General features: G+C 40.3%; 1 protein-coding gene across 1 annotated transcript in view; it reads left to right on the top strand.

Annotated features, from left to right (window-relative positions):
* grin2bb (glutamate receptor, ionotropic, N-methyl D-aspartate 2B, genome duplicate b) overlaps window positions 1-13,545 on the top strand; it is a 120,596-nt gene that overhangs the window by 55,118 nt on the left and 51,933 nt on the right. Inside the window, exons 4-5 of the mRNA XM_085408830.1 lie at window positions 2,212-2,482; window positions 5,958-6,150. Coding sequence (XP_085264956.1) covers window positions 2,212-2,482; window positions 5,958-6,150 — 464 coding nt within the window. The remainder of the gene's footprint in view (window positions 1-2,211; window positions 2,483-5,957; window positions 6,151-13,545) is intronic.

Raw genomic sequence — 13,545 nt, 5'->3', positions numbered from 1 at the left:
CACACCTTTATGAAGGTGTGGATTGCTAAGTTATTGCCTCACAGCAATGAGGTCCCAAGTTCGACTCCACCACCTTTCTGTGTTGGGTTTGCATCGACAAGAACACCCAGCCTCGTCCTGTGGCAGCTGGGATAGGCTCCAGCCCCCCCCCCCCCCCCCCCCCCCATGGTCCTGATAAGGATAAGCAAAAGAGAATGGAAGGAGGCTGCCTTATAGACTGTGTAAAAGAAGGACAAAGATTCTTGGTTGCAAAAATGGAGCCAATGCAAAAGTGCCTTGAGCTGATGTTGTGATGGGCAAGAAGGCAATTTCACAGTCAGACCCACCCCTGCCCATCACAGCTGTTTTTTTTTTGTTTATTTGTTTTATTACTCTGAGATGGCAACGGTGAAATTAATTTAGAGGCTTCAAAACGAGACAAGATTTCAGAAACAAATGGATAGGGTCACGATAGCTACATCCATCATTTATAGAGAGGCTATGGGGAGCTCCTTGGGCTTGACCTGGCAGTCAGACGAACCACACTCCTAACTTCAGGGTTGAATCAAATTTAAATGAATGAAGTATGAAAAAATATAATAAAACAAAATTCCCTGATTGGTCAGTAAAAATCTAGCGATTGCTTTGGTTGCTAACGAATCAGTTAGCCATAGTGTGCATGGAAAACACTGACTTGTTCGCAAACACTCGCCAGCTACTCTTCGTGCAGTAGTGAACTTGTGGAAAGTGCGACATAAATTAGAACTGGAGACATTTCAAAGTAAAATTCAGCTGCAATGCTGAAACAAAAACACATTTACGTAAAAGTATCTTATCTGCCTTTATCCAAAATATACATCTACTTGATAATAAGTTGAAATCAGAAATATAAGGAGGAGTATTATCTGCAAAGATAAATGTATTCCTGTGATAAGAACTGGTTTATAATGGTCGTCACGTTTTTCAACCTTAGATTCATCCAACAGATATGTTTCACACTGGGTATTATTACTTTTGTCTTTTGGCTACCTAATATAAGAAGCCTGAGATTAATGTACTTCCTTTAATAAGATACATTCTCCTTTTAGTCTCCTTTTTTTGTAATTTTTGTTTTTTTTTTAAAGACAATGAGCAGTTGGGAAGGTGATCCTATTTCTGAGAACATGATTGCCACAAATTCAAGTTTCAAAAAATGATACGATTTGGAGTTCGGAGTGTGAAGAACGTGGGTTGCTAGTCCTATTTTCTGATTGCTTCAATGGTAAAAAGCAGACAGGCCTTTTGAATTTTGCTGCTCGGTGGTTTCAGCCTTCTTATCTGAAGACCAAGAACGCACTCTTTAAAGAGGATTGTGTGAGATCCTGAATCACTTTGAACATCACACACACATCTGAGCAGAATAAAAACTTTATTGAAGCCAAGCTAATCACATTTTGTAATAACAATTCAGCAACGGCAATGTCTTTCCTTTGAACAAAGTTAAAGAAACAATCTGTTTCTTTAAAAAAAACATAAAGAGGGTATTTGGAGTCTGGTACTTCTCTGGGGAGTCGTATTATCTTTATAACATAAACTCTGTGTGTTTGGAAAATAAGAAAAAAAGCCCAAAGAAAAAACTGATTGTATTTCTATAGTCACTTTGCATGAGCATCATAAATCTCGTTGTGCTCTCCTCTCTCAAGCAAATTTTAAAAATGTTTCGAAGACCCAAATTTTCTTCCTTAAGTACAAAACAAAGTTAATGCTGTGATGAGAAGTTGCCTATTTTTAATCTCGTACAACTCAGTTTGAAATGATTCCCTTGAGGAACAGCTATTATCAAAAGCTGCAATACTTACTGCATCCAAGTGCCGTATACTGTTTCAGTTAGAGATCTATAAATACAGATTTGGAGACAAGCTAAATAAAAACTCACGTCTTCCTGCGTTGCTCATTTATCTGTTTACAGGTGAGCACGGAAAAATAAAACCAGCACCATCTCCTAGAGAATTTTCTTTCTGTGTGTGAAGATATAGCTGTAATATCTGGGAAAAGGAGATTACCTAATCTTTTTTTTACCTAATCGACCATGGCTTCCTCCTCCCAGGAGATGTGTAGAGACTAACTGTTTGGCAGTCTCGAGGTTGGAGGAGGAGACATCTCAGTCAGTTTTGTTCCAGTATATCTCCTTCACAACTACACTGCATGTGTGCAGCCCACGCGTCTTCAAACAATCTCCTGCTTTCTCTCCAGGTCCGCAGCACCATCGAGAACAGCTTTGTAGGCTGGGAGCTAGAAGAAGTCCTCCTACTGGATATGTCCGTGGATGATGGCGACCTCAAGATTCAGAACCAGCTAAAGAAACTGCAGAGCCCTGTCATTCTGCTCTACTGCACAAAGGAAGAGGCTACCACTATTTTTGAAGTGGCTCATTCTGTGGGCCTCACAGGTTACGGCTTCACCTGGATTGTGCCCTCGCTTGTGGCTGGTGATGCAGACCACGTTCCCTCAGTCTTCCCCACAGGTACACCCAGACACCAGAGCAGAAGAAAGTCTGTCAAGATTTTAAATTTTAGGTTTATGTGTCAAATGGTTGAAATGGACCTATTAGATTGATTTGCAGCAACATAATTTTATTCCTGAACGCTGATCGAGCCACATTTGAAAAGATTTTGTGTGATTCATAGATAAAACCCTTTTTTTTTTTTTCATATTGTGCCTCGATTTATCCTCTTTAAGAAGCAAGCTGTTTCAGCTGTTCACCCTTTAAATCATCTTTCTTCTGATTGGCTGTCCCCTCATGTTACCGACATGACCAAATGAAAAATATCCCATCTCTTTGGCACCATGCACATGCTGCAGTAGAAAGAGTCTGAAAAACTCGAGCAGTCTGACACATAAGCTCTCAGCTCACATGGATTATTTGCACTTGACCTCGTTATTTGAAACTTTGGCCATGTTTAATATGAGCATTTCCAACGTGAGCAAGGGAAAGCATAATACTTCAGTTTCAAGGTGTATTTTAATGCAGCCCATTAAAAATAGAATGTATTTATTTTAGTATCACACAGGATATTTATCGTGATGCTTTAACCTGAGTGAAAGATCCACCTCGTTCTCTCTCTTCTTGTAATATTAGTAGATTTCTACTGTTTAGAGTTTCGTTTCTAGAGTTAGTCGAGTCAGGAGGACACTTGCGATGAAGCGGGGCTGAACTTTTCATTCTTTATGTTTCCTAAGATTTCTAAACTTCCAGATTAACACGTGTTAAACAGATTTAATTTATCTGTGTTTATTTTCCATGAATTCTGATCAGTTTTTCAAGAAACTGTTGAGCAATAATCCATTCCGCGTTGTCGGCACGGGCCAAAGAAATGTTGCCAACATCTCTGAGGGGGAAGTTCTGAGTGACTGAGCTGCCAGTTCGCATCCCCAGGCGTATGTGGCAGCGCTGAGTGGGGGTTTTACGCTCACAGCCGACAGGTTTGCTGGGCAAGGATTTAGTATTTATGCATCAGAGTGCATTCAATGAACTACATTTTTCACATATAGTTTGGAAATAATGGGAAGGCTTGATTGCGTCATAGCTTGGCTCGTGCGTAGTATTCTGCCATGTAATTCAGAGTGGAAACACCAGAATGCAGTTCGAAAGCTTTATTGAAAATACAGCAAGTAATGCACCGAAACGTGGAGCTGGGTCTGAGCAGAGATAAGCGGCCAGAAGTTCTGTGAAGGGGAGGAGAGGAGAGGAGAAGATTATCTGAGAAGGAGAAGAGCTGCACAGGTATGACTGTGGAGTGAGTAATGGAAACAGTTTTACTCGCGAGCTTCTGGTCCAGAAAGGAGGTTTTCTGATGGAAGTAGGGTTTTGCGAATCCTTCCAATGCAGGGTGTGACTGAGCAGTAGCCGGGGCTGGAGACAACGCTGACCTCCACGAAACGTCAGATGGGAAACAAAGATAGGAATTTAAACGAGGAGTGAGTTAACTAGAAGAGACGGAGCAACAGTATTGAGTTACTTGGAAAACAGGTTCCTGATTTCCAACAAGGAGAGTCTGATTACACTGCAGAAATCTGTCTGTCTAACCAAGTCTTACAATCTTATATCCAGCCAAAAAGTCTTTTAGATTTTGTTTTGAGAGTGATATGTTAAGCATGAGCACAGGGAATAGGATTATTAATCTCGTTTTGAGAATATATGTCTTTTACTTCTTATTTAGTATATAAATTCTAAAAGTAGTTGTTTGAGATGACATTTCCAGCTAGAAATCTTGTTTCAAGACCTCTTAGTAACATTTCACACACTTATACAGCACTTGATTATAGTCTGGATCTTCTCAAATAAATGTTTGTTTTAATATATTTAGATAGCCAGTTTTTGCAGTGTACCACCACAGAGGTTAAGACAGTGTGGTGAAGATCTGCTGCCAGATAAATCTGCTGCCTTCAAATACTGCTGAGTTGATTGCATTTAATCTGAGAAGTAGTGGAAAGGACTGACTAGACGACAATACCCCACCTAAAGGTGGCGCGCACCACTTTGCCTGAAATTCGAGGACGTGTTAGAAAAGAAAAGACAAAGGATAACCCGGCCTGCCCCTTCCCATGACGCTCTTAATCGTGGGGTCTTTGGACGGCTATTCCTGTGCTGCATCATATTTTATACTGGCCATTCATCGTTTTATTCTGCCTCACTAACTGTCAATGTTCATAAAAATTTCTTTGTTCCTTTAAACCAGATCAATGAGGTCTGAAGTGTATTGTTAAGGCTCCACTGCAGTCTCATAACATCTTGTCTGTCCTGTGAGAGGACTCTCTCCTGAGCTTTGTATAAATGTAATGTGCTTTGAATTTACACAGTCTACTACACACTGAAGGACTGTGGTCTCGGTTTTTGCATTTCCATTTACCAAGCTGACATCAAGATGCTGAAATGTCTGCAATGTTGCTTTATTCTGTGGTAGGTTCTCATAAGACTTTGTAACAAAATGTGGGCACAATTGACAGATGGGCCTGTTTGCATATATGCAAATGTTCTCCTGCTGTATTTGCACCACACCAGTGGCAGTCAGTGATTAGGTACACGCTGATTTTTGTGAACTGAGTTCATAATGTGCTTGGAAATTAATTTTATCGTGTGTTATCGTTTTGAATCCACTGATTTTTCATGAATAAGTGATAAATCATGACTAAACACACATTAGTTTTATATTGTAGCTATTGTTTTACTAATAAGCTGAAGTCTGGCCCCATTGTTACCAAAATTCCCAGTGATGGTTTCAAAGTATTTCTCCAGGGATTCAGGTCCTTTTTGCAGTGGCTCTCCCTAGAGCCCTTCCACTCACTGAGCATGTTTAAAGCCATTTATTTCAACTACAGTTAATTTATTACCGTATTTCCATTTGCCTGAGCAGGTGAAAAATCAGATTTTAACATATGTTTGAAACCAGCAGAAACACCATTTTTAGGCTGGCTAAAAATGGTGTTTTGGCTTTTCTCTTTTGTCCCAATAGATTTGCAGCCCAGGTTTCAAATGACACACATAATCCTAACCAGCCATGAAAAATGACCTGAAAACGCAGTTGTTTCTGTGTGCAAGAAATGGATGTTGACGTGTGATAGCCAGCGGTTTCTCATGCTTGGAAAACCAAGCATAACAAAGTGAGCTCAGGAGTGACCGTAGTCTCAACTGATGCTCATATTTAGCTCTTTCTTTTTCTTTCTTTTTTTCACCTTTTCAATATTGTTTTCAACATTTTAGACATTCCTTCTGAGTTTTGTCTCCCTTTTGTCTCTTTTTTTTCACCTTCTCTAAAATGCTTTTATTTTTGTATATCTTGCACCCTCTGGCTAATTTTCACAGCACTCAGCTCGCCTGTTTTTCTCATACTACTGTCTCTCTCTCTTCCTTTCATCTTTCTTTTTTCCCTCTCTCTTTCCATACATCCCTTTCTCTCACCTCATTTCTCTCTCCTTTGCTCTCTCACTATCTCTCCCAGGGCTTATCTCAGTGTCATATGACGAATGGGACTACAACATCGAGGCCAGGGTACGCGATGCAGTGGCTGTCATTGCTACGGCAACCTCTACCATGATACTGGATCGAGGGCCACACACCATGCAGAAGTCAAGCTGCCTCGGGACACCTGACAAGAAGAGCTCAAACACCGGACACTCCAAGGAAATACTGAAGTGAGTTGGCTGGATGATGTGCATACATGGTGAAATGTGTAAAGAAATCAAACCCCTCAACTCTGAATGTCCCGGTCTAATGAACCAGACCTGCAATGCAATACTGTGCTTACCTTGCAAAGCGGCGTGATTCTTGAGAACCTATAATCTTCATCACGAGAGAATCCAGGCAGTCAGCTACCTCTGCGGGACGTTCATTGTCTAAAAACACATGAGCTACATTGTTTACTACACTTACTGCTTTCCTAGCTCCTAAAGCTTCTCAGATTGTGGCTCGTTTTTCTTTGTGGCCTGTGTTCATTGATCTTGTTCTTTGAAGTTAGCCTGTGGTAGAGGGTGATAGAGGATACCTCCAACCACCTGCCACGGACAACTTCCCAATAAAGCATGTCGGGTTAGCATTTTCTGTGTGGCTGTAATAAAAGTGTTTGCTGGTGTTTATCCAAAGATAAGTGTCTTTCAGTAGCAGCTACTTCATGTGGAGAGGTTTAATGTTTTCAAGGTTAATTTTTAAGATTTTTACATGGAGCTTGCAATAATCGTTTTCTTGGTTTTACTCATTTTTGATATTATTTGGACATTTTGATGGACTGATTAGCAGAGACAGACAGGAGTCTTCATGGATGATCATATTCACAGACTACATTGTGACCTGCGGTAAGAGTAAGGAGCAGGTGAAAGAGAGTCTGGAGAGGTGGCAGTATGCTCTGGAGAGAAGACGAATGAATGTTAGCATAAGCAAGATTCCCACTGTCCATGACTTCTATTGGAAGGCATGGACAGTGCACAGGAGAGGTGATGTAGAGAGTGCAGGTAGGGTGGGATGAGTGACGATGAGTGTCAGGTGTGCCAGAAGGATAGCAGCAAGAGTGAAAGGAAAGGTTGCTATTTACCTGCTATGGTAAATGGTTTGGAGAAAGAGCTGCTAACAAAAAACGCAGGAGGCCACGCTGAAGCCTGCAGAGTTGAAGATGTTAAGATATTCATTGGATATGATACTCATTTGAAATGATTACAACAGAGGGACATATCAGGTTGAGCAGTTTGGAGACAAAGTTAGAGAAGTAAGGTTGAGATGGTTTGGACATGTGCAGAGGAGGGTTAGTGGATATATTGGCCAAATGAAGTTGAACATGGAGCTGCCAGGCAGCAGGAAATGAGGAAGACCACAGAGGAGGTTCATGGCTGTACTGAAGCACACCATGCAGAGAGCTGGTGTGACAGAGGGAGATGCTAGGGATAGGGTGAGATGGAGGCAGATCCACTGTGTCATGTGAGAACAAAGAGGCTGACAGGTGAGCAGGTGGTACAGCAGTAGCTAGGTGGGGTAGGACACAAATCAGTGGGTTAGGAGGCTGCCAGTTGCCCCTTGAGACAAACTGGTTTGCTTTTCCATCATATTTTTTTAGCACCAGTTGTCTTGAAAGCTTTAAGAAATACGTGCATATCAAGACAACAACAGAGGCAGAAGCTGGGTGGAAAACAAGAGGAGACAAATATGAAAAATCAACAACTTGTTTTATCTTGTTATTGCTCCACAATCACTCTCCTTTTCATTTCACCTGCCATGCAGTCACATGGATGTAGTGTACAAGTGGAACATCTATTTTCTTTTTCCACTTTTGGTTTTCCGTTATTGTTTGGTTCGGTTAAGAAAAAACAAATTTGGCTGTGTGTGGAGTATAAGACATTTAGCTTCTATCTGCCATTCTCATAAATCCAGCACTGAGTGATTCCAATCAGTATTTACAATGTACATGAAGAGTCTTGAGTGAAAACCAGCTGCAAAATCAACATATATTGGTGTTCAGACATTGTTTTAATACGAGCACCATCCAGTAAAGATAATCTCCCTTACTGAAAAAAAAACAATAAGCTTCTTTCACCTAATTTTATAAAGCTTAAAATTTATATTTGCAGCCAATGGACATGGTGTGTTACAAGAAAATGCCTTTAGAAGTAAAATATGTTTTTAAATTAATTATATCAAAGCCAAAGCAGCCATCTGGTTTTTGGTTGGAAAAACTACTATTACAAATCTAGAAAATGTGCGACCCCACACATGAAATACAACGTGGGCACAAAAAAACACGCACAGACATTGAACAAAGCAGAGACGTTTCCTTCGGGAGAGCCAGAATTTGTTTTAATGGCCAATAAAAACTTAAAAAAGATGAACAGAAACATTAACTCCCTTCTTATCTTTATCTTAACTCACAGCCATCTTTAAAGAAAAACATCCTTCTCGCCCCCCTCTCCTTCTTCCTCTGAACTTCCTTGTTTTGCTTTTTTGGCACATTACAGAACAAGACGGAGCATTGGTATTCAATAATTAATCCCCATTTAACTTCATGGGGCATGCTTTTAGTGTTCACGTTGATCACAGATTCCACAGCTAATTGAATGCTCGGGGACTGCCGGATTAATGGAAAAAAAGAGATCCATAGAACAACAGTGGGGTTATCACTCGCACACAGAAACACGCATGTAAACACAGATGTGTTGGTATAGTGTGACATTTAAGTGCTCCTTAGGGCTTATTTTAATAAAAACTAAGGACTCCTGAGGACATCTCCTCTAATAAAAGCGGTGCTTTAGCCTTACAAAACTACTCACCTGTCTGCCTCTCTCTCTCTCTCTCCTTCTCTGTTTTTTTATTTGTTTTTTTTTTTTCACTGTCAGTTTGAATTTCAGGATTGCGAAGAAACAGGGAGATATTAGGCAACCTCCCTTGCCACTACTGCATTAATCTCCAGGCTGAGGTTGATGTATTACTGCAAATTTGGGTCTTGTCTTTACCCTTGTTTCTGGGTTGTTGTTGTTTTTATATGTGGAGCACTTATGCGTGCCATCGAGGTTTAAGCCACCAACAGGACAGAGATAACAATAGCGCCACGGCCATGAATATTTCAGTTTCCAAAGGACGCTATCAGACCCAGGGTTAGCTCTCAATCATCCTTCGGGCACACACCTGGGATGTTGCCGTGCTCTGTTTGTGTGGGTGTGTGCTGCATGTGTGTTGATACTGTGTGTTTTCCAGCCATCCGTTCCATTTTTCCCCATTTGACTGAGTGAAGCTAGAGAATTTGGACCACTGGATCCTGATGGTGACTCCAGGGGCTAGCAGGGGTCTAGAACACACATACTTAAACAAGCGCACACACACACTGCATATGCATAATTCCAACTCTTCCATTCACTCATCCCAAGAGACAAAAGCAATAATAAGGCCATATGTCTCTATGAACTCCTATATAGCTACAGGCCACAGTGGGCTGCATGCATGCTGGATTAGCATGGCATCCTGTCAGCGCTGATGGACGGAGATGGGAGATCCCGGTGAGTCACGCTCACAAATTTGTTTAGGGGCTGCTTGACCTCTCACACACACACACACACACACACAGGCTGCAGTTACTCCAACATGGAAACCTAGACAAATAAGCAAATGCACGCACAAGCGCACAGAGCTCTAGAGGCCATCCATTGTTTCCTGCCTGACAGAGAGGACAGGAACACTGGGGTAATGAGAAAATGTGCTCCAAGTGGTTTCTGGATGAGGCGCTAAGGGGCTTATTTGTGTGTGCAGAGAAAGTGATGTTCTTTAGTGTGTGTGTGTGTGTGTGTGTGTGTGTGTGTGTGTGTGTGTGTGTGTGTGTGTGTGTGTGTGTGTGTGTGTGAGGGCTGGCATTCAAAATTCTCTCAAATCCCTGTGCTGTTACAAATTCCTCACCGGTAGATATGATGTAAGACATGATAAATATTTTGTAGTGAGTGTGCTTTTATGCAGTCTGACAAGACATTTTCCTTCACGGCTGTGGGCTCGCTGCATGCCATTCTTTTGAGCATTCAGTAAAATTCAGCCCAAAAAAGTCACTGCTGCTTCCTGTGCACGCGAGGCAAGCGTGCTCCTCTCGTTTTCTTTTACCTTTAACCTCCTAAGACCAGAACTCTTCCACGGCATGCATTTTTACTTTCTCTTTGATATTTGGTCACATTGGGGCCCGATGAATGTAAAAACAAAGAATTACCAGATTTCTTTTTTTTTACCTTATTTTTGAGGATATTCATTTAAAATTGTGAGAGAACAGTAGCAGTATAATGTCCTCATAAGTGGATATCAGGCCCTTGTAGAGCAAAATTCTGTATTAACCCAAAATGTGATGTCCACATATGTGGACGCCAGGTCCTAGGAGGTTAAAGTATTTTTTCCTTCCTGTTTTTTGTCCTGCAGCAGGAGAGCACCATTATTACATTTCTTAATATGCACAATAAAAGTGTCTGTCTAATAAATCTGTGTTTATTAGATGGCAAACAAGCCATTGCATTGTGCTTCTGGGAATCCTCGCCACTGAAGAGGGCTAGAGTTATAGACTGTAAATAAAGATGGTTCCCACCATGAGGTCCAGCTGGGAGCATTTTTTGCCAACATCATACTGATGTTTTAATGTACTTGGTGGGCAGTTCTGACTGACAGACTGAGTCTGAGGAACTGGACTTCTTTTTTGTAACATATGTAAAAGACGGGGCTTCATAGCGTTCCAGTTTACACATCTGTCTAACATATAAACTTCCACAGTTTGAGACCTGGTGGAAATGCAAATCCACAAGAGGGTTTGATCTGGTGTAAAAAATCTGCCTGACTGTGACCCTTTGTGAAAAGGAAACAACTGAAAGAAGTTTACATTTAATATTAAAGGTAAATATACCCTTTTGGGCAATATCACACATGATAACCTGATTTGCAACATAAAAAAAGGGAAAAAGAGCAAAACAAGAAACATATAAATAAAATTCTTGTGATATCCTGCAATAAAACTTGTGATCTGAAATTGTAGAATTCCAGGTATTCAGTGAGTCTCCTATAAAACGTTAAACCTGCTTCAAGCAACCCTCTGAAGTCTACAGGAATACAGTCATAAGCTAACTTGATCTACAAACGGTTATATTATCAATGCTGTTTTTTTAATATAACATGATGTTCATTTTAGTTCTGTTATGGCCCATCTACACTGAAAAAAGTTGGATTTATGTAAGCATCTTGCGTGTATTTAACACAATTGCCTCATGCTTTAAAGTGAAGTGTAACTATATAGTGTAGAAACTACATGATATACAGAGAGGGTGGATTAAATTGTTCATATCATGTTCAATAATATAGCAATGTTAAATCTCGCGACACTGCACAGGATTTCAGTCTCGCGCGCTTTGGATCATGGTTTGAGGAAGGCATCCATCTCAGTCAAGTCAAGCAGCCGTTCAACCGAAAAAAGTAAATTGGGTGGTTGTTACATTAAAGTCCACCCCTACATACTCCAGTATAAAGTAACAGCACCGGCAAGTAACAAAAGGGTCTGCTAGTTTGGGTGCGCCGAGGATGAATCCACTGGTCATCCATGGCAGCATCATCAAATATGTTATCTCCAGGAAATGAGCCAATCCGCATTCCCCATCCTCCAGAACCACCAATGATGGAAAGGCACCTGCACACTTAGATTTGCATACAACATTAGCACAGCAGTCGTAACAAGGCCCTATTAGAGTCCAAAAGGAGGAGGACTTGTTTTAGGGCATACAGTAGCTGTCCCCATCCTTCTGTTTCTATTCACCAAGTAAAGAACTAAAAACATCTGTACGGTGTTAGTACAGGAGCTCAGCTTGAGGCTTTATAACTGGACCTCACTAACCAATGGGTGACATTGTGGTGGTCGCCATCTTTTATTTACAGTCTGTGAGTCTAACACACTTTAGTAGCAATGATGGGATGGGAAGGCCTGTTTGCCTTCTACAAAACACAGATTTATTATAGATGAAGCTTCCAGGTCTGAAAGAACCTCAGACCTGCATCGATCTTCTCTGGGTGCAAAATGAAGTCTGATTGTATAGAAGTCAGTAGAAAACAAGGCATCAGTTTCTGCACACCAGTACCTGAGCAAAGATGAATAGATGGATGAATTTAGGGCAGGCCTACCTTTTTTTGCTGTTGCTTTGTGCTGTATAAGCTTGACATGTTAATAGCTTATCAATCAAAAGCATCCCTCAATCATCACATCTGGTTTCAGTCCAGTAAGATGGCATCAGCTTATAAACTTAGGTCAGTTCTTCACATGAGGAACTCACTAACAATGAGTGAGGCCACTGTGACTGGTATTCATCTTTTAAATGCAGCCTATGCTATCTATCTACAGACTGCATCAGTCTTTTAAATATCTTTCTATTGCTAACGCTTCTTTTTTTCCTTTTTCCACCTCTCACTCAAAGATTGTCGTCCATTTTTCCTGAAAACCTGTATCAAGTACATGTCTCAGTTACAAAATGTTGACTCAGAAAGTAATGTTTAAGCTTTCCACATCCCACCCCTCCTCCCTCTTTTGCCCATCTCATGCTAAAAACTGTTGATCCTAGTTTTCTATTTATAGCTACATTGAAAGGAGGGAGGATTTATGTGTTTCAGAGCTGAATCACTTATATTTGACATGAATTCAATTTCTATCCGCGCCCTGTTTATAGCTAATTGCTGTAAGGGAGATTTAAATGCCACAGAAATAACCAATCAATATTTCAAAAGGCCTTTTACTTATTGTATTGTTCGCTTACTGGATCAGCAAACAGTGGTTCACATCTGTAACGCTGCTCCCGGTGCTGCTGCTCCTGCTCACTTTCGAGACGATACAGTGTGTGAGAACTTAATGAAGACTGTTTATTTCTGCACCGCCATACTCATGTCAATATTTTAATTAAAGCGCTCTGATTGGAAGAAATGATTAACATAATTTATGTTAATCTCTTGATTATTTTCTAAATTGTTTTTTATTGCCTTTTTCCAGACACCAAAGGGACTTCTTAAGCACATTTTTCCAACCGACCAATAAATCATTAAAGTAGAGAAAAACAGGAAATTATATCTTTATATAAAAGCAACAGCTTAAAGTTTGTATTAATTGATGTTGCAGTACAATTTAATTTATAACAGGCACTGTAAAATAAAAACCTAAATGTATGTTTTGGATATTTTTTCTTCTAATAATAGTTATTCTCTAGTATTATTCAACGATCCCCAGGAGAAAGCACTTGGTGACAGTGACAGTAGTTTCTTCCTTTAAACAAGAAGAAAACTGCACAGATCACAAGAGACATGTGATTACCAAAATAAAACAGGAAGTAAAAGAATTACACTGGGGAGGCTATACTTAACTGAAATACAGAGAAAGGACACGCAAACCAATGTTCAAGCTGTAAACAGAATAGTTCACAACATGTTCCCTTTTCAGTCATCTGTTCAGACGTAGCCTCAGAGCGATATCACAATATTTATCACGTAATGTCGTCATATTTCAGATAATTTTGCGCTAATTTTAAATATGATGAAAATTGAACATTTTATTGATAATTGTA

Source organism: Rhamphochromis longiceps, linkage group LG6, assembly GCF_057381845.1.
Source record: "Rhamphochromis longiceps isolate RC_006_pf linkage group LG6, R_longiceps_female_GT1.1, whole genome shotgun sequence".
Lineage (NCBI taxonomy): Eukaryota > Metazoa > Chordata > Actinopteri > Cichliformes > Cichlidae > Rhamphochromis > Rhamphochromis longiceps.
The sequence above is the reverse complement of the archived record's forward strand: the minus strand, read 5'-3'. Positions and strand labels throughout refer to the sequence as shown.